Source organism: Trachurus trachurus, assembly GCF_905171665.1.
Source record: "Trachurus trachurus genome assembly, chromosome: 14".
NCBI lineage: Eukaryota > Metazoa > Chordata > Actinopteri > Carangiformes > Carangidae > Trachurus > Trachurus trachurus.
Window position 1 is genome coordinate 13678126 of NC_139903.1, and position 24152 is coordinate 13702277.

Sequence of the window (24152 nt, forward strand, 5' to 3'; positions counted from 1 at the left end):
TCTTCCCCGTCTTCCTTCCTCTCCCTGCTCCCTCGTTCTTCTAACTGTCCTCTTGTGCCAGGCTAAATATAGCCACAGCACACTTCTTTAATTATCTCTCATTAACAAACCTAATTGGTGCTTTCCATTGATTAGACCGTGCGAGGCTGCTTTAATAAGCGAGACCTCATCTAAAGTAAAACAGTACTTCTGTGACTTCGGGTTCCTCCAGCTCTTCAGCGAACGCAGATACATGGAGAAGAAAGTTAATTTTTTTTTTTTTCAACCAAAGAACAGTGGCATCAAACCACAGCTGGAACAAAGCTACAGCTGGGCCACATCTATTGTCCCCCATCCCTCCCTCCCTCCTTCCACACACACACACACACATACACGCACACTTCCTATCGTTCATTCAGGCCAGTCGGTCCCTCCCCCTTCCCTCCTGCCATCAACATCTGTTTTCATATTCTGCCTCCCAACACCGACTTGAACTAATACTCATATTCATTCTAATACTAATACTAGCGCCAAGTTGAGGATTTGAGCCAGGACCCTGAGCTGCATGCCAGCCGGTTGCTGCCTTCATTCCCACATGACCCAAAAGCCTGGCCTCAGGAGATGAGGGATTAGCATGAACCAAACATCCTGCAGCCAGCGGCCTCTGTCGGGCCCTGGCAGCTCTGGTGCACAGGTTACACTCACACACGACTTTTTTTATTTTATTTTGCGGGCTCATTGATTTTGAACTCGCCCTGCCGTTGTTGAACAGTGATTGACACGGGCCTCATTTGAATCAGCTTTACTGTGTCACGGCAAAAAAAAAAAAACCCACAACGACTCAACGTCTAAACATGATTCGCATCAGCGGCGGTTCTTTCAATATTATTATCTCAAAAGAGCTTCAGAGATGTGTTTCATTCTGCTCATCTATTCAAAGAAGATGTAAATTTCCTTGCACTTGCATGTGTGTGTCCCTCTTACAGCAGGAATGTATGCATGCTGTCATCGTGTCTGTTACCAGGGAAGGGATTCCTAACCAGTTTCTTAGCAACCTTCGGATACGTCCTAGCTTTCATGTGATTTTGCTAATGAGTCCCCGCTCATTCAACAGAGTGTAAAATATTGCATGAACCTGCATAAACCGAAGCTGCAGCAGCCCCAGCGTTTGTTTTGAATCTGCTGCTGCTGCTGCTGCTGCTGCTGCTGCTGCTGCTGCTGCTGCTGCTGCTGACTGTGTCGTCTCCTCCGTATGAAGTTCAGCACAAAAACATTGGATCAGTGTTTCGTGATGATGATGTCACGGCAAAGCTTGAAAAATAATTTCCATGATTATCCCGCTTAATGGCTGCTCTCACCATTTATGGTGAAAGCACAGGCTGGATTAGAAGAGTTCAAACAATACACAACACAAGAAGTCATTTCCAGTGAATACATGTGGAGAGCCGTGGTAATTGATGAAAAGGCTGGCGATGTAAACAGGAGCAGATTAGAGTTTTTGTCCACATTGTGATGAGATAACCACGATGTTCATCCATTGTCAACAGATCATTCCTCATAGATGATTGAACATGTTCTGTGTAAATAAACAATATCAAATTTGACTTCTTTTATTATTTAAAAAAAAACAACAACAAAAAAAACTAAATGTATTTTATTGCTTCTGGCAGGAAAAAGCTTGTCAATCAGCGCGTGTCACCATTGATAGTGAAACCGTTTTGCGGTTGATCTCATTGTTTCATCGTTTGTGTGTCTGTGTAGTTTTCAGGGAGCCCTACACGGTGCGGGTGGCAGACCAACGCTCGATGCGGGGCAACGTAGCTGTGTTCAAGTGCCTCATCCCCGCCGCCGTGCAGGAGTACGTCAGCGTCGTGTCCTGGGAGAGAGACACCGTTTCCATCGTCCCAGGTAAGACGGCACATGGGTGGATCTGGATGTTTTGGGTGGTGGCGGTTTGATTGATTGATTTCCCCACAGCTGAATTTAGGTATGTCTTCATTTTCCTGTGTGTGTGACGCTTGCTGCACCGCTGTGCGCTATGTTTGACCGAACTCTTAACTTGTGTCTTCTGTCTGCTCACTGTTCTGGATCACTGACCAGGTCCTCCTCCTCCTCCTCCTCCTCCTTCCTTCTTGCACACATCTCCTCCATCACTCTCCTCTGTCTTTCTCCTTTTTTTCTCTCACCCATTTCACTCTTTCCCACCCCGCTCTCACTTCCTTTACATCTCCATCACTCCGTGTACAGTTTTTAATGGTGATTGACACGACATTAGGCACACTCTCCTCCGAGTCACATGACGACTCCACAGTTTTTCTTCATCAGATCTATTTCCATCCTCTCCCTGCTTGTCTTAGCACCATGTCCTTGAAGAACAGTGCCACAATTAGAGACCCACGATGTCAATAGGACTGTGCCTGCACATTCATCTTCATTAACCTCATTTGTGTTTGTGAGTGTATGTGCAAGAGAGAGCGAGAATGAGACATGAAGTGTTCGCCCTTTGTGTCTGTTGTCTCGTTGTTTGTAGAGACGTTATGTGTATTTTATGTGGTTATTAGACACTAAGTGCAACGTGTGTTCGAGATAAATGCATGGTTATTCTCAGCATTTAAAATGTAGACAATAACAATGTAGGAGGAAGGGATGAGGGATAGAGGAGAAAAATGAACCAAAGGAGGAGAAGCAAGGAGGGTAGTAGGGCAAGAACGGCCTCAGGTCCTGGCAGATGGCGTTTTATATTATATGTATGTAAAACACAGAGACAGTGTGTCACACATACACATGTACCAAGGTTGCAGTAGTTTGTTATTGTCAGGCATTGCAGCATGTTTCTTGGCTAATTTTCAATGTTCATGTAATATAGTGTGTTAATTCTTTGTCTTCGATAACCGCTCTGGCAGAAAGCTGCTACGTTGAGGAGCTGCATAATTTGTGGGAAATACTAAAACATGCTCAAAACTGATCGATTTCTAACATTAATGTTTATCATAAACCTGCTGCAACATTAGTTTGTTTCCCCAATGACAAAAATGTAAACATTAACTTCTTATTTTGCTGTTTTTCAGTTAAACACATGGAAATTGTACACACAGCAGCAAGTTTCCTGGATAAAAGTTTCTCTTTAGGAATTACTGCAAGAGATTTTAGTTTTTGTTCTTTGTTATTTTCAGATGACATTTTAGATCTAGTCATCCACCATTATTTCTGTTATTTTTTTTCACTTGCTGTTTTCAGCTTATTTTATCTTTCCTATGTTTGGCTCATTCACTCAGAGTTTGGTTCACAGTGGCAGTATTTGGATGCTTCAGTCTTCTCTGTGGATGTATTTATGGTTTCTGTGCATGGGGTGTTGCTGTGTATACAGTCATGAGGCAGCCTGTGTGTAATTAGGGGTATATAGGTCAGTTGATGAGCAGTGAGTGTGAGGATCAGATGCTGAACATGATGAGCTGCTCACTGAACTCAGCATTTGTTTCAGTGTTGTGTTGTACACAAACACAACAAACACAACGAGCAGTGCGATCGCGCTCAACCTTGACCCCGACCTCCTCTCCGATCAACAACGCGGTGACCTCATCACCCCCACTGCAGCCAATCAGCACAGTCACCTATCTGCAGCACGCCGTCACTTTGAAACACAACACCTCTGCAGAACAGCTCACAATCTGAATATTGTGATTGCGCCGTCACGTGGATGCACAGAAGACACGCGGTCATGCACACGGACACATGTAGTGAATATCCATAGACAGAATGTCATGTGGTTTTATAAAGAAACATTATTGAGACTAATCTCCAAATCTTTTGATCTCTTATCCTCACATCAAACTCTCTGAAATTACCCCTCTTCTCTCTTTTTGACCAGCAAAGGGACTGACTGGATGAGTCTAATGAAGATGTGAAAATTAAAATTGATTTTGTGACTGAAAGCCCTCTGTGTGAGAACGAGTGGGCGGCTGCTTGTCTTGCTTGTCACTGCTTCTTCTGCTTGGCTTAAGAAACACAGCAGGGGAAGTTCCAGTTGAAATTAATCGGAAACATTGATCGCAGAGGACAGGAAAACACCCTGGACTCTCTCTTTTTTTTTTGCCAGATGATCAAACAACAGACACACTCATCACTCATTTCGCTCAGATTCCCATTAGCTGTCTCCGTGGTAACACGTATTCTGCCTAGGATGTTATCTGCTGTTGTATTGATAAAGTGGGACATCGTCTGCTGAAATCCACTGCAAACAGCCTGTCAAAGCGTTCAACCATCACTGAACTCCTTTTTTGAATTTCAAAAACAACGTTTGGTCTCAGGCCTGGGCTGTGATTGGCCCATTTTTTATCGGTGCCAGCAGTGAAAGCCACAGATGTCTGAGTGCTGGAGATGCCTCTGTCCAAATCTGGGCTCCTCTCTCCATTAATACTTTTTTGTTTTGTTTATGTCCTTATAGTTTCCACTGACTTCTAGAGGAAATGATGCATTCAAATCCTCCACATTCAAAGCATCTCATCCGCAGACCCCAGGCTGAATCCCACCACTGTTCTCCCTCCACTCGCTATCTCGGTAGTGAGAATACAGAAATCACTCCACTGACAAATGTCCTTTTAATAAGTCTTAATCGCCTCCTTCACTCCTCTTTATAGACGAGTCTCTGCGCAGACGAATCATAATGTGCAGCCTCTGATCAGTATCATGATCACATACTGGTCTGAAGGTTGAGTTGATGACATAACACAACGCTGCCGTGCCCTCTGAGCCCCAACAGGTTCCATTTTGTCAAACACACATGCTCCCCATCTGGAGCAATGTGTGTCTATGTGTGTGTGTGTGTGTGTGATGCGAGTGTGCGTGTGTGTGTGTGTACGTGTGTCCCCTTCTTGCCTGCCCCATTTTCCTGTCCAGCCAGGACAGTGGGGGGGTTTAAGCGGGGAGGGGTGCAGGCAGACTGACCTATTTCCCTCTCACTTTCCTGTCCCATACCAAGCCTGTAGCTAAGCTTTGTGCGTGCGTGCATGTGTGTGTGCGTGTGTGTGTGTGAGACAATGGAGGCCAGCTAGTCTGAGCAGTGATCTGAAGGAGGAGAGCTGGAGCCGAGACAGAGAGATGGAGAGTTTGTGGACAGACATAAAAACAACAGTGGGACACAGAGAGGGTTCAGCCTGCAGATCGAGGCCGTCGGTCTAACCAGCAGAAAGCTAATGAGTGGCTTCGATGAATAGAGACTGGACCAGCAGATGGCTGCGACCACATGGTGGTCCACAGAAGATGCCCAACCATGCTCCATGTAATCCACCTGCCACACAGTTTGGTCATGTTTATGTGTTTGCACAGTAATTTGATGCACGGGGCCATAAAAACCAACAACAATAGAAGAGAAAAGTTAGAGTGAGTAGACAAGAATAGACAAACACATTAATGCTTCACCTTCTCGTCACTTTAAACCCTCTGTGCCCTGTTTTCTTTTTTACTTTTACACTCACATCATTTTCCAGGCCACACACCCTCTAGTCTCCATGCAGGATGTCGATCCAGTTTAAAACAGACACTTCATCGTACAACAATACTCAATCACACTGGTGTAGTTCACTCCTTGATGTTGAAAGTCAGGTGGACTTAACCTGTGCTTAACCTCCGAGTGTGTAAACGCTGAGTTCTCAGGCCTTAATGGGAGCGTGGGTCTTAATGGGCGTCGCTGGGTGGCGGGGTCACTTACAGGCTACGTTACAGATCAATCCTCTGCCCCTGGGGTCCCTGCTGTGAGTCAGGCGGTTCAACAGAGACATAATGCACCACACGCACAACCATAAACACACACACACACACATCGGGGTTAGTTGTGATGTGAACCGCTGGAAAATTAAAGTTTAGTTGATTAATTTGTGGAATAAGGAAGTTGAATTTAATTTAAGAGGATAAAGTTGGTAACACTTTCACTCCGTCCACTAAGGTTTAGAAGATTACATTACTACATCATAATAATAATAGCAAAAGGATATTTTCATTATCAATTAATCTGTTCGTTATTTTCCAAAAAATCCCCAAATATTCAGTTCACAATAACTTAAAACTAAAGTAGCAGCTCTCAACTCTTTTCTAATTCTATTAGCCTATTCATTTTCATTTTCTGTCAATAATCTCATTGATCAATCACCTTGCAACAAGAGCCTGATAGCAGATTGACAACCTATTTTATTCATCTTTTTCCTGAAAAACATCATTTGCGTCCACTTGAGCAGTAGAAAAAGAGTCATGCGGTGACAAGCTGAAAGATACCGGACACTGTTTTCGCAGCGTTTCTCCTTCAGTAATTACAAAGTTAGTGTGGTGAGGCTTCACACAGGTGCAGCGAGCAGCGAGGTGACGGAGGCGGAGGGACCTCATGGAGAGCAGTGGTGTGTAAGGACACAATGTCTGTTTGTAAATCTGTGCTTGTGCACTCAGAGCAGGAATACATTAATAGATGCACTTGTCTGGGACAGCGCAGACTCTTGTAAACACCGGTTTAACACAAATGCACACACTCACTTCTACAAATGTACAAGCTTGCACACACACACACACACACTCACTCAACCCCCTCACAAGTAACACAATAAAGCCATTTTCAGATTTTGCATGAACCTGGCTGAATATGGAGCAACTCATTAAACATTAACTGAGGATACATTAAGGCTGCGCTGCTCTCTCTGCTCGGCTCGGCTCTGCTGTGTGATGGCTGTCCTGTTGTTGTGCTCGGGCTGCTCGGGTGCAGCAGGACGTGGTGTGACAGAGGAGGACGGGGAGCACGTGGCGTCCCCAGGGCTCATGGAACATAACCCCATCGACTCTGCCCCCCCCCGCCCTAACCCCCCACCCTCTGGTCTCACACCATCCCTCCCCTCCCTCACCTCTCCCCTCCTCTGCTCCCGCCTCTGTCCCATGTGGCACACAGCAGGCCACGGGGGTTAGCGAGGGACCAAATAATACAGCTGAAGGCGCTGTTATTATGTATATGCATATGCAAACATATGGCGCCAAAACAATGAGCAGCTTTTGCGCTTAATGACTTACAGAGGAGGAAAATGACCAAAACAAAACAACACCAAGTGAAGATGTCTTCATGATGAGCTTTTTCCCTGAATCCAGCTTCTCTGCAGGTTGTTCACCTAAAGTCTGTTCCTCTTTCACTTTCTCTGGATATTTTTTGCCCCTCTCTCACATTTGCCCCAGTGTGCTGCCAGTGTCTGAGAGCATGGCAGGAACAGATGGGGTGCTGGCAGCCATCTTTTACTCAGTTAGGTTGAGTAGGCACGTGGGTGGGTGTGTTAATTAGCACAAACAAGTGTGTATGTGTGGGTCTGTGGGTGCGTGTTGCCTGTGTGTGCAAGGGGGCACAATAGGCATAATTATCTCTGCTTGAGAGGCCCAGTTAGGGGGTGGGAGGGGTGGGTTTGGTGTGGTGTGGCAGGGCGGGGTGGGGGGGCACAGAGAGGCGAAATTCAACAATGGCCCGACCACGGGCTTTGTGTGTACAGAGCAGAGGGCTGACAAGTGTCGACTATTATTGACTATTTACACACTACTACACACGCCTGCTCACATGCACTTAACACAGAAATGTACACACACACGTCTCCATCTCCGCCGCTGCCGCCGCTCACCCTTTTTTTTTTCGCTTTGTGTCTTCATCAAACACACACACACATGCAGCATGAGCATGTTTACAGCGCATCAGTGTATCAGTGTCAATCAGTGAAAGAGGGAGAGATGGGAAAGCCCCTGCGAGCACGTCACTCTGACAGAAAGCTGGCCACTGTCTCACCCTTCAAGCCGAGCCGCGTTAGAGCACAACAACCGAGAGACGGATCAGCCATGTCACCTAACTGATGATAACAGTTCATTTTTGCAGCTTTGACCTTGATTTCCGTTGAAAACATAAGTGATTGCTTAGAGACGACAATAATCCCGAGTCTAATTGAGAAAACCTCAAATTATTTGAAATGGAAATCAACAAATTTCTTCTCCTTTGAAAGCATCTTCGTCAGACAAATCAAATTATCTTTAGTTTTTGTCATTTTGGTGTCATGACAATGGACATGAGTCTCTCCATATCTGAGAGTTTACTGACGCGCCAACATTAGTCTCAAGATACTCAACAAAAATGACATCAATCCAAAAGTTCAACCTCCTCAGACCAAAAACAGCAAATAACTGACCATTTATCTTATACATTGTTTTGTTTTTATTTTTAGTGTTTCATCAGACGAGCGTAACTAAATGATGTCTCCTCTCTGGCTCTAAGAAGGATAGGTGTTAATCCGCACTTCTAACCTCATCCTGAGTCGTTAAAGAAAGTGAGAGCGGGAAGGCTTGTGTCAAGGCTTAAAGGAAAAGAGTCAGAGGGTTTATATGGCCTGGATTGGGCTAAGAAATAGGATTTAAGCAAAGAGGTTTTACCCATTTTCTCCTGCTTTCTTCCACTCTTTTGTTTAGGCCAGGGAAAGAGGGATTAGTGCGCGGAGATTACAGCACGCTCTATAAGAAATTGTATTTAAGGAAATGCTTATTTACTCAGTGGCTCGTAGCTGCGGCAGGAAGTTTTTGTCTGAGTTTCTCCCGTCCATCTTTTTCTCTGTTTGTCTGAGAAAGGTGAAGAGCATTATCAGCATCATCAGACTTCATGGGATTATTACAACCAGTTAGAAATCAAAATGTTTTTCAATAAGCGAAAGGCAGATAAGTGAAAGTGTAGCCCCCGTACCCTACAGTATGGTTATGGTTTTACACTGTAATAATACTAATGGATTGATTGCTTTTTTTCCCCGCTGGTTGGTTGTCAGGGGACCATGAGGAGACATGATCAAGGATCAAATGGGATCCCTGGTGGTCAAAGTGCCATGTTCCTACATGACCTCTCAATCAGACCTATTGATCCAGCTCAGTGTTCGCTGTCCAAACACACGCAGAGGTCAGATCAACATCGGAGACAGTGATCGACTGCAGGAGGTGGGAAAAAAAGTGAATGGATTAAAAAAAAAAAAAACGTTGCTCTGAGGAGGAGAAAGTGTTGGTGTTGTCCCTCCGCTGTTTGTGGATGTGAACGCTACGTGTAAGTCAATAATTCAACACGGTTGCAGCATCATGTGACTGTCTGTTTTCTCTGTACAGTAAAACTCACTCAGTCACCAATTCAGCACAGTACTGTATATTTACTGCAACATGCTGTACCATAGGGATGATACAGAGCTAATAGCAGAATTTATTTGCTTTGTGGATCAATAACATTAGAGGGTCAGTCTGGGTGCAATGATGGGGTCTTTGCTCCATGATTTTAGTTCAGTATTGAACAAATGCAATGATGTGATGGAGAAATACTGGCCTCAGTTTGTGTCAATAGAGTCTGCACTCAGTAATGTTGATCTAGACACATGATAACAGGTTGTTTTTTTTAAAGTATATTTTTTTGGCTTTTTTGCCTTTATTTGATTGCACGGTGAGTGACTGTAGCCTGTTGTGTCATTTCGTTCCACGTGAGTCGTGTGATATGTGATTCTTTGAGTGTATTTATAGTCATTTAGCGCGTAGGGATTTCAACAGTCCTTTTCTGGTAAACACTGTAAATGTGTGTGTGTGTGTGTGTGTGTGTGTGTGTGTGTGTGTGTGTGTGTGTGTGTGTGTGTGTGTGTGTGTGTAGCAGCAGTTAAGCCCCCTCTCTCTCTCCGTCTCTCTCCACGCTGGGCAGTGACACTCCTCTGCCACCAGCACTCTAATAGGGAGGGACCAGGCAGCTCACTCAGTGCCACTAATGCAGCTCACTGCCCCGGGCCATGGGCTAAGCTGGAGTACACCGCATCACACACACACACACACACACACACATGATGGCAGACACACACCATATACCCAAGTCCGTCTCTTATCTGCTGCTGAATCAAAACAAGGTGGACAGGCGGGAGCTCTTTTGTGCCGCCGGATGTTTTAGTTTCACTTGGTGCCAATTGTGAAAGTTACACGAACAGGTAACAGTTAAACAGGAGTTAATGGGCTTTTCCCATTGGAGGGTGGGTGTGTTTTCGGACCATGGTGGTGGCACGCTTCTCTATGGAGCAGTGCATCGAGATGTGTGTGTGTGTGTGTGTGTGTGTGTGTGTGTGTGTGTGTGTGTGTGTGTGTGTGTGTGTGTGTGTGTGTGTGTGTGTGTGTGTGTAACTACGAATGTGTGTGTATGTGGTTTCTGTCTCCCGGGACTCTCATTATCACTGCTGTCCCAGATGTCACCAAGCACATGAAACACACGTCATGAATAATGGAGTCCTATTTCTACATCTCTCCTCATTTCTCTCCTATCCTCCCAGCCTCTCTCTCCCCTCCATCCCTCGTTTCCTCTGATGCATCTACTGATGCTTAATCTCCTCAGCGCTGTCTCTATCTGAGATGGTCCATTTAGCTTTATGCAGCATCGTCGGCCTGTCTGGTTAGGATGGCTTTATGGGGGGGAACATGGCGTCTCCGCAGCGTTGTGTTGAGTTATATCTACGCAAACGACATCTTTTGCATACGATCAGTTTTATGTCTGTACCCGACTGTCCATTCAGCCTCTCAATAGGCCGCCCCCCCCCCCCACCACCCTCCTCCACATCATCCCCTCCCCCAGTGTTTACTGTTTAAAGTCACACAGGGCAAATTGGGACAGAGCAGCCAGTGGAGCAGAAGAGACGTGGGTCCCATCGCAGTGGAAACTGGACTCTGTCTGCTCTGTCTCATCCCTCCCTCTGTCCTCAACCTTCACCTGTGTCTGCTCCTCACCTCTGTCCCTTTCCCCACTCTCCCCACTCCCCTCCGCCTCCCCCCGCCGCGTCCCAACTTTCTAACGTCCTCTTTACTCACGGTGAGTCGGTGTGCGACACACAGCACGACGCAACACAGCAGCGAGGGTCAGGGAAGGGAGAGCATGATTGAAAGATGAGGTAAGCAGTCAGAATTGGTTAGGAAAGAGGACAGCAGTTAGGATTAGACAGTGGAGCGTGGCTTTTTAATGAAAACATGACAGAGCTGTGGCTTCTTCTTCTTCCTCTTCTTCTCCTCCTCCTCTCCTCAACGTCCTGCATCTTCACCACCCCCTTCCAGAGAATGAAAAAAAAAGCCACAGAGAAGAAGCGAGAGGGTGAAAAAAAGAAAAGGCGAGATTCAGATATTGCTCATGCAGTGTTAGTCTTAACTAGCAGCGTGACTCGTGCTCCGTCTGAACAGTTTGGTCGGGTTAACAAAGTCTCTTTTATGGTGGAGATGCAGCAGGGTGGGCGCCCGTTGCACAATTAGTTGTTGCACATCAGTTGTGCCAATAAAACCTGCTTTGAATGTGAATTGAAGGGAGTTAAGAGGGCGCCATTCATAGATGTTAAGTAAGTGCAGAGCAGAATAAAAGCCAGGAAAGTGTATATATTTAATTGGCCGACACCTGCTTCTGCTTGGGCTTTTAATGTACACAGCAGCGAGAGGGGAGAGAGCAAAGGGAGGGTTGAGTGGGCTCTCGCTTTGAATACAGATGCAACACCCCCCTTTTTTTTGCATAAAGGTTTGAAAGGAGGGGAGAACACAGACGTTGACTGTTATCTCCTCCACAGTTTGCCCTCCATCTTTCCCTTTGCTTTTCCGCCTTTTACTGTCTTTTCTCCGTCTTCTCTCTCCGTTCTCATCTCCTTCTCGAAATCAAGTCATTCAGTCCAGTGTTGCATGATTTTCTGCTTTAACACATTCCTCTGCTGCATAACTGGACCACTGCCATTCACTGACTCCACGCTGCTAATTTTAACGCATAGTTTATTATTTTTTGTTCCAGCAGGGAAATTTTTCTTGTCCTATTTTAAGCCTGGTAGGTGTTCCTGCGTGTTTCTGTGTGTATATGTGTGTGTGTGTGTTGAGTGTGTGTGTGTGTGTGTGTGCGCCTGGCATGTCTGCATCTGTGAGCACCAAGCATATTCCAGCACTGCAGAGAATATCTCCGGAATATACTGCGTTTTTTTTTCTTTCTTCTTCTTTCTGTGACAGTCACAAGTCTTTGATCCACTCCTCCTCCTCCTCTCGCTCTTCTCACCTTCTTTCAAATTCTTCTCTGCACCTTGCCGTCGAGAGCAGGGGATACAAGGCAGACACACACACACAATGCTTTTTTTTTCTTAACCTCAATCTCAGATTATAATTCATTTATTTGTCACTAAACTAACTAAACTTTGACTTTCTTGTCGTGCCATGTGTGACTGTGTGTGGGATTGTTCTGCCGACCTGGACCTCTGATCTGATGGAGCAAAATGCTTCTCCGTCATCAAGTTTCATCAATTCAGTGTTGCATTTATGAAAAACACTGATAAAAAATGTATTTTTTTATCATTAAAGTTACATCTTTGAGGAGTCAAAGATGCTTATCTTTGAAGGTTTATGATTTTTTAGTCAAAATAAATGAGTTTCCAGGGCAGGAACCTTCACAACAGTGGAGGTTTGATTGAAACTTGAAACAACTGCATTTTATAAACAAAGTTATTGGATATTTGTGCTTTATAATCAATGTGTGGACATGTAATAAAACATATATTTTCATTTTAAAACCTTACAGCAATGTGATATATACAATAATGGACAGTGGCAACAGCCTTCTATTTATTTTTTCACGAGTAAGCATCAAGATTTGAATTTTTGCATCAATTTCCTTCTTGTTTTATGATTTCCAATCACATCTCTGTGATAGACAAACATGTTGTGCTGTAGGCTTTTCTCAGAGGATGTCAGTTTGTGGAGGAGTGAAACCTCTGACCCTCGGCTGCTTTGGCACATTTTCTCCTTGTGTTAGCTTATAGTCACTGTAATGAGCGGAGAAGATACACTAACCATTTAACTGCATGGGAAACCCCTTCAAGGCAAGGAACCACTGCCTTTGACCATCAACACTGTTGAATAAGACGCAGACACCAGGGAGAAGATTGCAGTGATCTGCCAGAAGGGATGCAGGGATGTGAGTTCGATAGCTCATTAGCCTTTTCCAAACTGATTAGATATGGGCTCCATACCAGGAGCTCCCACTGGACCTGCAGTGTTTTTTTTTTCTTTTCTTTTTTTGAGCTAATGTTCACACCGTTCTTTTTTGTTTTTGTTTTGTAGACAGGATGAGCCGACTTTCAGACAGGTTAGTGTCACAAGATAATTCCTGCTAAGAGAGGAAAAAGGTTCTCTCCTAAAATAGCCTAGTCTAGATAGTGTGGCCCTCTAAAGCATGTAGGTCAGAGTCACTTCCAAGAGCTAAATTAGTTTCCTGTTGAGGGTAGAGAGGTCCAAGTTAGTTTCTGAACTGCACATAAAACTGCTAATGAACATGGCCCGAGTTTTTCCAACGACTTTCTGAGAGTAGGTGAGACTCACAGCCTCATGGTGACATCTAACACACGTCTTAGCCCTAATGGTTTAAGAGCTTATTGTCCTTATCTGGAGACACTGAGCGGGACTTAACTTCAGACTGAGGCTCAGGAAAAAAGGAAGACACCGTCGTATGTTTCTGTAAAATATTTGTTATCCCGCACGAAATCTACTCGCATCTGAAAAGCTATATTTAGCAACTTCGTACCGATGCCATTTTCTCCTCTATTAATTTCACTGACGTCTAACACCTATTTGCTACTGTGGGTTTTTTTTTTTTTTTTTTTTTTGCAGTCACACAACACAGAGGGTTTCACTGCTCCGTCCTTGATGATTGTAAACACGTTTTTGCGCTTTAATAATTGCTGAAAGTACACCAAATTCGTAACAGGATGGCAGTGAGAAGACCCTAGCAACAGGGAGAGGATGAAGAAAGCGTGAGAGTGGGAGGGAGGGGTGTTGGGGGGGGGGGGGGGGTGCAGAACATCAATAAATAATGGCCCCACTGAGGAGGTGGAAATATGGGCCTCGTTATCTTTGCGCCGACGCCTTCATTTGCATGTGAGAAAATGAGGCTGCCACTAACTCACATTTACACACACACACACACACACACATATATACACATTCACCCGCACAGGCTACAGTATATATCCTATTTATAAACTGTCAAGCTTTTATTTTAGCTATTCTCTCCCGCACATTTATATTTTCATTATTTTCCCTTTTCTTTTCTCCTCTGTGGAATTTGTCATAGCAGTGGGTCTGGTCTGTTGTTGTGACTGCGAGGCAGCAGGCGTTTTGTTGGATAAAAAAAACAACAATTTCAAACCTTTATTCCACAGAAGAGGTTTGCTAAGGACATACAGCACAGTGCGGTTTGTTTGAGTTAGTTCGTTAGCCTCGTTTCTGCTGGTAGCTGTATATAACACCACTGAGCAGTCACTAATGCAGCTGGATTTTAAGTGCCATGCTCACAGGTGACATTGCCTTAGTACTTCCCCTCTTTTCAGCTGGTCTGTGGATCTGAATCTGCTGAATATGAACATTTCCATTTGTACTCATGTGTGTGTGCACATGTGAATGAAAAAGCAACGCACCAGAGCTTTTAAAATTGCCTTTTCATCCAAGAAATCCTTGCAATGAATTAACTGTATGGGTGGGTTCAGGCAGGAAATCTTATTTTTGTTGATATGAAATATGATCAAATTATAACTTTTTTATGAAGTCATGTATTTCTTCTTCTTCTTCTTTTCTTTTTTTTTGAGAGATTGAGAATAACTTTTAATGGTTTCACTACTAACATTTTCTCTTATTAAAATAGTCCTCTGGACTCTGTGTGCATCCAGGAAAGATTTTTTTTCCATGACTGCATCTGACTGAGTCTCTACATAACTCATACAAGATCCAACAATGTCGCCATCCTCTAGGCAAAATGCAGCTTTTCTTTTAAAGCGCTTCTTTCTGCGTGAAAGAACCACTGATAGAAAAAATACTTTAACCGTAAATGGTTCCTTCAGAGCTATGAGTGCTTCCATCTTTTTATCTAATGGTCTCTTTGGTTCATATGATAGTTTTAAAAGCTATTAAAAGATCACTATTGAAACACAGGTCAACACAGCAGCAGGAGTTGCTCCGGCTTTGAATCCTAGGTGCAATCTCCAGCGGGGCGGCAGTTTGTTTGTTCACACGTCTTTTCTCCAAACAGATTAGATTAAAAAGAAGAAGAAGAAAAAAACATGCACATGTTTAAGACATATTCCTAGAAGCTTTTTAAATATGGATGAGCCAAAGCAGTGAACAAATTACTGGTTTCTTCAAATGTCATAGAGAGAGACTGTAACATTATAATATCATATGAAGGTGGCACAGTTGGAGAAAAGAAAATTATGCAACGCCAACTGCTACACCCTTTTGCTATTCAGAGCGCCTGCATGCATGCATGTCTGCATGTTTTGATGCAGCTGCGTCCACATGTGTGTATGTATGTGTGTGTGTGTGTGTGTGTGTGTGTGTGTTTGAGTGTGTGATGCACATTGGCTCTGTTTCTCGTTATCCAGTCAAGTCAGCATGAATAAAAGCTGAGGGAGCACAGTGATTTAGTAATTAATATTTTACTCTGTCTGCCACTCTGCTTAGAGACTGAGAACAAGAGGTTCAGAGCGAAAGAGAGGAAAAAGGGTGAGACGGGCGATAAGAGGGTTTACACAAAGAGATAAAGAGAGTCGACTAAAGATAGACTGACAACGAGCAAACCAGTGAGTTAAGCTGGACAGTGGGGGAAATAATGTGATGTGTATTGTGTAATCAGTATTGTTTCAGAGGCTGCAGATGGGATGGATTCAGCCCCCTGCTGAAGAGAGAAAGTGTGGCTTTGACAGATCCAGCTGACTCTCTCTCCCTCTCTCCCTCTCTCTTTCTCTCTCCCTGCCTATGTCAGAGTGTTGTGACAGGCGAGTCGTCGGTGTTGTGGGAGTAGCAGTCTTAAAGTGCTCATTATCCTGTAAGGCTTCATTCTTGGGGGCAAACAAAGGCTGCAGTGAAATTGCAGCCTGTGTCTCCTCTCGGGTCATACAGTATATTCCATGCAAACACATGCACAGTTCATAACTGCTACCTTCGGCGTACCTACTCAGACCTCCGCAAGACCCCGGCAAACACTGAGCGTGTAAAATATTGATGATGATAAACACACAGGTGCAAGTGGATGCAACATATCCAGCTGTTGGCTTGCATCCTGAACCAGACAGGTGATCGTCAGTGTTGAAAAATGGAGGCTACAGTAACCTCTTATTCTCTGGCAGCAACCATTTTGATTTTGATACCTACACAAAGGGGCAAATGAACCGCATGGCGACGTTTGATGTAAAGAAACAAATGTGTGAGCATGTGTGTACCTGAATGCAACAGAGAGAAACTGGCTACGTAAAATGCAAACAAAGCCCCTGCACATCATTTCTCTTGACACCAAAGGAAAGCTTACGGTTGTTTACGCGCTCTGATCTCATCCTGGCGCTCTCCATCTTGGGGGGTTTCTGATTTCGTGTCACCGGAGCCGAAAGATCATTTAGATAGTTTGCGGGTGATATAGGGGTTTGTGTAAGAGTTTTACATTGTGCATAAAGGAACAATAAATCTGTCCCGGCTCTGTCTATGGGTGGCGTAAGTGACCGCTACGTGTCCTCCAGGCCTTGACTGAGTGCCAAGTTTTGGGAGGCAACATTATGAGGCAGGTAGTGCCAACTGTTCAGGCAGCTGTTTGTTCTTAGCACAATACGGTTTTTACAATGAGCACAAAGGATTTGTACCAGAATGATCATCCTGGTCTCGTTTTTATACTGTTTGTTTTTGTCTGTCAAGAGTTAATTAATTAATTGTGTGTTTTTTTTGTTTTTTTTTACCCAATGTGTCTTCCTCAGGTAACAGGTTCTCTCTGACCTCCTTCGGAGCTCTTTACATCTCTGACGTTCAGAAGGAGGACGCCCTGTCCACATACCGCTGCATCACCAAACACAAGTACAGCGGCGAGACGCGACAAAGCAATGGAGCCAGGCTCTCCGTGATGGGTGAGCAGCTCGCTCCTGGCGCTTAACTCATGTTGGTTTGATATTTCTTCTCCCTGTCCTGTCAGAAGTTGACCCTGTCTTGCCCCCCCCCTCTACTCCACCGCCTAGACCCCAACGAGTCCTCGCCCACCATCCTGGACAGTTTCCAAGCAGGGGAGGTGCACGCCGGCCAGAGTATCGAGCTTCCCTGCACAGCGGGAGGTTACCCCAGCCCCACCGTCCGCTGGCTGAAGGATGGTCGCCCGCTGCCCTCGGATGCCCGCTGGACACGGCGTTTGACAGGGCTGACCATCAGCGACCTGAGGCAGGAGGACAGTGGCAGCTACGCCTGCGAGGTCACCAACAGTTTTGGCTCAAAGGAGGTGTCTGGACAGCTTCACGTTATAGGTATGTGAGCATGATCAAGCACACACACACACACACACAGACACACACACATAGACACACGCTCCCACGCTGTCTCCTTGGTGAACAAGTCTGGCAGGCCAACACATGCACAAACGCCTCTCTCGCTGCTTTGAGGCACAAATCTAAGTTGCACCTAAAGTGTGTCTGTAACAAACATGTGTGAGTTGTATGATGCCCCATCATATCAAGTCCCGAAAAGAGAAGCACAGCACTAATTCACTGAGACTGAATCCGTAACACAGCTGCCACCACCATTCACCATCAGAGAGAGAGAGACAGAGAGAGAGAGGGCGAAGAAGACAGAGATAAAGACGACGGGTCACAGAGGGGTCGATCAGATATCCAGACAGTGCTGGAATGACATTATCTACAATGTAATAACAGGACAATACGAGTGGCAGAGATAAATGCACATTGTGTAAAGTATACAAAGAAACAAAGAGCAGGAGAAGGCGAGACAGGGGGAGAGAATAGAGAGGCGGTAGGCTTCGCCAGTGGGCACATCATGGCAGCACACTCTGTGACTCTGACAGGGTGAGGGGGGGGTTGGGAGGCACAGCGATGCCCCCCAGCATACACCACCAGCTGCCTTATTGCTCACTGACATTTGCACACACACACACACACACACACACATACATGTACATACACACTCAAACATGAACACACACACGAGCACACACACACACAGACACACTTAACACAAGTGGACAGAGATGTGAAGAGATATCTCCAGCTGCTTTTTTAATGAGTGCGTCAAACTGATTGAGTCACCACCGCTGATTGTACTCTCTCTCTCTTCCTCCACATCTCTGTGAATGTAAATACAGACGGTGTATGACTCCACGTAGCATGTTTTGAATCCAGTTAATTGATATTAGTTCATTTTTTACAATAAAATATTTAAATATTGTATTTTCACCAATGGATATATAATTGTGTTCTATAAATGAGTAATGAATATGTAATAAGTAATAAATAACTTGTGAATAGATAAAGTGTCATTTAACCTATGCACTTATGGCAAGAAGCCAAAAGGAGCAACTACAATATGAATGAATGAATGAATGAATGAATGAATGAATGAATGAATGAAAGTTTATTTGAACATGGAATAAAAAGAACAGAATAAAAACAAGAAACAAACGACAATAAATACAAGACAACAACACAAAATGACAACAAGACTTAACACTTATTTATGCTCAAAAGGAGTGGGAAGAAGCCAAAGCTTATTAAATCCCACCCCTTCTCTCTATGTTAATTCAATATATTGTAATAGGTTATAAAAAAAAAATCGCAATATCATAGATACATATACACATACACACACACATATATCCATACACACATACATATACACATACATACCTAAACATACATATATAAGTAATAAGTAATAATAACAATACAGCAATAAATATTTATAATATTTAGTGAGCTCAGAAACCAATGTGCATCTGTGCTCAAACAAGCGTGGACATGTTTTCTGACCTCTTGCGTGCATCTATCTCTTCAGATCCACTCCGCGTGACCTTATCTCCGAAGAATCTGAAAACGGGCATCAGCAGCACGCTGTTCTTCACCTGCACTGTGGAGGGCTCTCCAGAATACACCATTACCTGGTACAGGAACACCGAGCCCATCGTCCCCGACCAGCACATCTCCATCCAGGGACAACACAACGACACCCTGCAGATCACTGCAGCGCAGAAGTTCCACTCCGGGGCCTACCAGTGCTTCGCCTCCCGAAAGGGCCACACCGCTCAGGACTTTTCCATTATTCTGCTAGAGGGTAAGTGGACAGAGGTGGTGGAGGAAGCACAGCTTGTGATCAATATACAGAAAAAAACAAATTTGAACTTTGACTGATGAGTTAAAGGTATAATGTGTAGGAATTACCCCCACTTTGCTAATAAAAAGCCAAATAAGTTACAAACTGGGGCTTTAATAATGGACCCTATTTTCTCTTTCTCTCCCTCTCTCCTCTCAGATGGTACTCCTCGTATCGTGTCTTCCTTCAGCGAGCGGGTGGTCAACCCCGGCGAGCCTTTCTCCCTCATGTGCGCAGCCAAAGGAGCCCCGCCCCCCTCCATCACCTGGACGCTGGACGACGAGCCTGTGGTGCGGGACTCCACCTACAAGACCAGCCAGTACACCCAGTCGGACGGCCTGACGGTGTCGCACGTCAACGTCAGCAGCCCGCTCATTCGAGATGGGGGGGTCTATCGTTGCGTCGCACGCAACTCGGCCGGTAGCGCCGAGTACCAAGCGCGCATAAACGTAAGAGGTGCCTGTCTGCTTTTCAATATAAATGCACTCTACACCTGACTCCATACAGACACCCAGGGGCTAGAGAAGTTTAGATCACACTGATCTATCTATCTATCTATCTATCTATCTATCTATCTATCTATCTATCTATCTATCTATCTATCTATCTATCTATCTATCTATCTATCTATCTATCTATCTATCTATCTATCTATCTATCTATCTATCTGTCTGAGGGTCACCTCAAAAAGTACAACCAATCACATAGATACACAGTATTGATTAGGCTACAATCAACAAATATCCTCAATCAGATTTTAGTAAAGGGAGCATAACTAACCTCCCTCTCCACCTGTCAACTTGCCCCAATCACTCTATCCCTCAACCTTTATCTCTTCACCTCCTGTCTCCGTGGCTGCTCCCTTACTCTGCCATGACCTCCCTCACCTCATCTGCCCCTCTCTCCGACCTCTGTGTCTCTCTCTGTCTCCTCCCCTCCATCCCCTCCCTCTCTTCCCTGTGTCTCCAGGTCCACCTCGAATCAGACCCATGCGGGACATCACCGCAGTGGCGGGCAGGAACACCTACATTACATGCCGCGTGATTGGTTACCCGTATTACTCCATCAAGTGGCTGAAGGACGGGATGCAGCTGCCTGATAATCATCGTCAAGTGGTGTTTGAGAACGGCACCCTGCGGCTGACGGACGTGCAGAAGGGCGCGGACGAGGGCACCTACTTGTGCAGCGTGCTGATCCAGCCCCAGGTGTCGATCAATCAGACCGTCCACGTCACTGTCAAAGGTGAGCGTGGAATGAAGAGTTGGCACAGATGGATACAAATGCACTGGACATTTCATTTTGTTAAAAAAAAACGTATTAAAAATCCCATTTTAGTGATCCCAGACACCTGTAATGTACTATAGCTCCACCCGAAACAAGTATTCCTGCTGTAACTTTTACTTCTTTATGCATAGTGGGAAAGTAATCTGTCCAAAAAAAAAGAAAGTGTAATAACCAGCTCTTAGTTTGACATACAGACTGGATTGGTTAAAAAACAAACATAATTTGTACAGCTCACAGATGCAAATACAGATTTCCAGTCACCGCCATTTGGTGGGAACAATGTGCAAAGTTGTGGAGAGGCACTAATGCTTTATGACAGATGTTGTGTTTTTAGGATAGATGTGTTGCTACATTTTGCGTCTGCATTTTGTTTGGTCTGTGAGTCGGGTCACGATGGCAGCGGGGCAGCTGCAGAGGTGTTTAAGGGTGTGAGCGCGTGTGCCGCCTGCGTGTGAGTGTGTCTCTGATTTAATTAGATGAATAATAATGAAGCCTAGATTAAATCCCCCAGATGTCTCAGCTGTAGTACCCCCACCCCAACCTCCATTACTATGGCAACGGAATGACTTCCTCCTGCCAATTGGACTCTAACCAGAGCAGCTATTATGGGCTGCAGGAGATGGGGGCTGAAGGGGGGGAGACCCACTGGCCAATGACCTTCTCTCTCTCTCTCTCAGCATTGCTCCAGATGGCCACGCCGCCACTCTTCCACATCTATCGCCGCCTCTATTCCTACTGACTCTCTGCGCTCTTCCTCTCTCTTCCTCTTCCTCTCTCTCCTCCTCAGTGCCGCCGCTCATCCAGCCCTTTGATATCCCCTCTACCTCAGTGGGGAAGCTCATGTACATCGCCTGTGTGGTGTCATCTGGGGACATGCCCATACGCATCACCTGGCACAAAGACGGCCAGCTCATCGTGCCAGGCTCCGCCTCTGGCGTGGCGATAGAGACCAAAGAGTTCATGAGCTCCCTACAAATCTCCAAGGTGACACTGAAGCACAACGGAAACTACACCTGCATCGCCAGCAACGCCGCCGCCACCGTCAGCTGGGAGAGACAGTTGATTGTCACTGGTGAGGGACCGGAGTGAGAGGAGAGTGGCACAGTGATAATGAATTAGGTCAGATCAGATGTGATAGCTAATGTGCAGTGGGAGCCTGGAATTGAACGTGTTATTTTAGGAACACATCCAACATCCAACCTTTTTTTTTTTTTTTTTTTTCGTCCTGTAAAAGCTTTTATTTGACTTCAGTGCATCTTCTCGTTTCCCAGTTCCACCACGTTTTGTTGTGCAGCCCAACAACCAGGACTGCATCTACGGCAAAGCTGGAGTCCTCAACTGCTCTGTGGAGGGTTATCCGCCTCCAAAGGTCATGTGGAAACACGCCAAAGGTAAAATCAGCACATCATCCCTACGATATTATTACAAAGCTCACACGAAGAATGAGAAATAAATAAATACAGTGACACGCGTTTGCTTTGTGTTGCAGGCGTAGGAAACCCTCAGCAGTACCACCCAGTCCCGCTAACCGGCCGCATCCAGATCATGTCAAATGGCTCTCTGCTCATCCGACACGTTCTGGAGGACGACCGAGGGTACTACCTCTGTCAGGCCTCCAATGGAGTGGGCTCAGACATCAGTAAGAGCATGATCCTCACTGTCAAGAGTAAGTGTCAATCATTCTCTCTTTGGCTTCAACACACTTCCTTTCATATAACCACGTCTCCTGGCTTGTGTACTGTATACAGAGATAAGTCGTGTCTTTTTGGAGAGGGATCAGCCCCTCTAAGATGCACTTTTGCCCCCGGGCTAGTGCGGCCTGCGTGGAACCCCACAAAATCTTGTCTGTCTTGCACGTCCTTAACCAGGGCTATCTTTGATATTGATTGATGTGTTCTGGCTGGCTGTCTGTGTGCTCCCGAAGCTTGGTGTGGGGAAAAGGGGCTGATGAATTAGTGATGAAAACAAAACCACAGGAACCCCTTCAATCAATAATCTATGTCTGAGGAAATGAGGAGAAGAAGAGAGGCAGGAGTTTGGAAAGAAGGGGTAGAAGAGGGCAGACAGGGAGGAGGTAGTCTAAGAGATCCAGCGGGGCTTGAAGCGTGAAATGAAAATGGAGAACGAAGGCCAGAAATAGAGATGTCTATACATCTGTAATATATCCTGGGTTTCCAATACCACATCCCCGTTCCCTCATCTCATTACTGCATATAATACTATTCGTCACACTGACATGTGTCTGTGATTCTGCTTAGTTCCTGCCATGATCACCAGCCACCCCAACACCACCATGGCGAGGAAGGGCCAGACCAAGGAGCTGAACTGCACGGCGCGGGGCGAGCAACCCATCATCATCCGCTGGGAGAGAGGGGACACCGTCATCGACGCAGAGAGAAACCCCCGTTACTCCATTACCATCAACAAGAAGGGGGACGAAGTCATCTCCACTCTAAAGGTCAGAGACAGACTGAGTTTTTCATTCATGTCTTTATTGCAGACTCTTGGTCCATTTGACGGACGGTACAATACAAAACAAAAAGGCACAGGTTACTAAAATAATACTATAAAAGGTACACATAATTTTAAAACAAATATAGAGGCAGTTTGATGCTTTAGAGAAATGGACACATCTGGTAAAAAAAAAAAAAAGTCCATGAACTCACAATATGCCCAACATTTAGTTACATGAAAAGCTTTTATTTTGGTAAAAAAAAAAAGAAAATGCACTTGGAAATAATGTGTACCTCTTCCAGGCAAATCAATTATCTTATATGAAATAAAATCTCTCAGTTCTGCCATTTTAGGAATCGTTCTCCTCATTTGCAGGCTGTACCAGTAAGACAGGTGAACTGGCTCCTTAAGGCAGCTCCATATTGAGCGTACAGGGTCACAGAGTCGGATTTTAAGGCACAATATTGGTGTCTATGTGGTGTGTTATTAAGGAAGATGTTTGTTGTTTGCTGTGGTGCATTTTCTGTGGATTTTTCTAGACACACTGTGACCCCCGTCCTGTTTGTTTTTACGCCACAGCTGAACCCAGCCGAGCGAGGAGACTCTGTCTTCTTCTCCTGCCATGCTATCAACTCCTATGGAGAAGGTCGAGGGCTCATCCAGCTGACTGTGCAGGGTATCTATATATCCACATCTTATACACGACTCTATTCTAAAGCTTCAGGGCTAAACAGTTATGTTACAGGAAATGTTGCAGCATTATCTCCAGTGGTTGAAGAGCTCACTTTGTTTCACTCTTCACACAGAGCCGCCAGATCCGCCAGAACTGGAAGTGAGGGAGGTGAAGGACAGAAGCATGAACCTGCGCTGGATCCAAAGGTTTGATGGAAACAGCATCATCACCAGCTACGACATCGAGTACAAGAACAAGTCAGGTATGTATCGCATGTATCAAACGGATCATGTCAGATTTTTTTTTTTTTAAGATACGTTATTTTTGAATTTGAGATGTTCTTGCATTTGCGCAGACTCCTGGGATCACATGTACACAACCAGGAACATCTCACCCACCAACAACCAAGCCAACATTGTGGAGTTGCACCCAGCGTGTGTTTACAGCATCCGCATGTACTCGTACAACAAGATCGGCCGCAGCCTTCCCAGCAAAGAGCTCACAATCAGCACCGAGGAAGCTCGTAAGTGTTCAGGGTCCTCCTCTGAAAATCCTCACGTTTCCTTTTTACGTCTGT

At 45.1% G+C, this 24152-nt stretch overlaps 1 protein-coding gene across 2 annotated transcripts in view; it reads left to right on the forward strand.

The window, feature by feature from the left end:
* LOC310997196 (cell adhesion molecule DSCAML1-like) overlaps positions 1 to 24152 on the forward strand; it is a gene marked incomplete at both ends in the record, with an annotated part of 49053 nt that overhangs the window by 10448 nt on the left and 14453 nt on the right. For both annotated transcript variants that reach the window (XM_083986873.1, XM_083986874.1), the window contains 13 exons: positions 1741 to 1887; positions 16776 to 16922; positions 17031 to 17309; positions 18850 to 19125; positions 19324 to 19620; positions 20134 to 20406; positions 21236 to 21520; positions 21720 to 21839; positions 21938 to 22114; positions 22707 to 22906; positions 23482 to 23578; positions 23709 to 23837; positions 23931 to 24098. In XM_083986873.1, the coding sequence (XP_083842999.1) occupies positions 1741 to 1887; positions 16776 to 16922; positions 17031 to 17309; positions 18850 to 19125; positions 19324 to 19620; positions 20134 to 20406; positions 21236 to 21520; positions 21720 to 21839; positions 21938 to 22114; positions 22707 to 22906; positions 23482 to 23578; positions 23709 to 23837; positions 23931 to 24098 (2595 nt within the window). The remainder of the gene's footprint in view (positions 1 to 1740; positions 1888 to 16775; positions 16923 to 17030; positions 17310 to 18849; positions 19126 to 19323; positions 19621 to 20133; positions 20407 to 21235; positions 21521 to 21719; positions 21840 to 21937; positions 22115 to 22706; positions 22907 to 23481; positions 23579 to 23708; positions 23838 to 23930; positions 24099 to 24152) is intronic.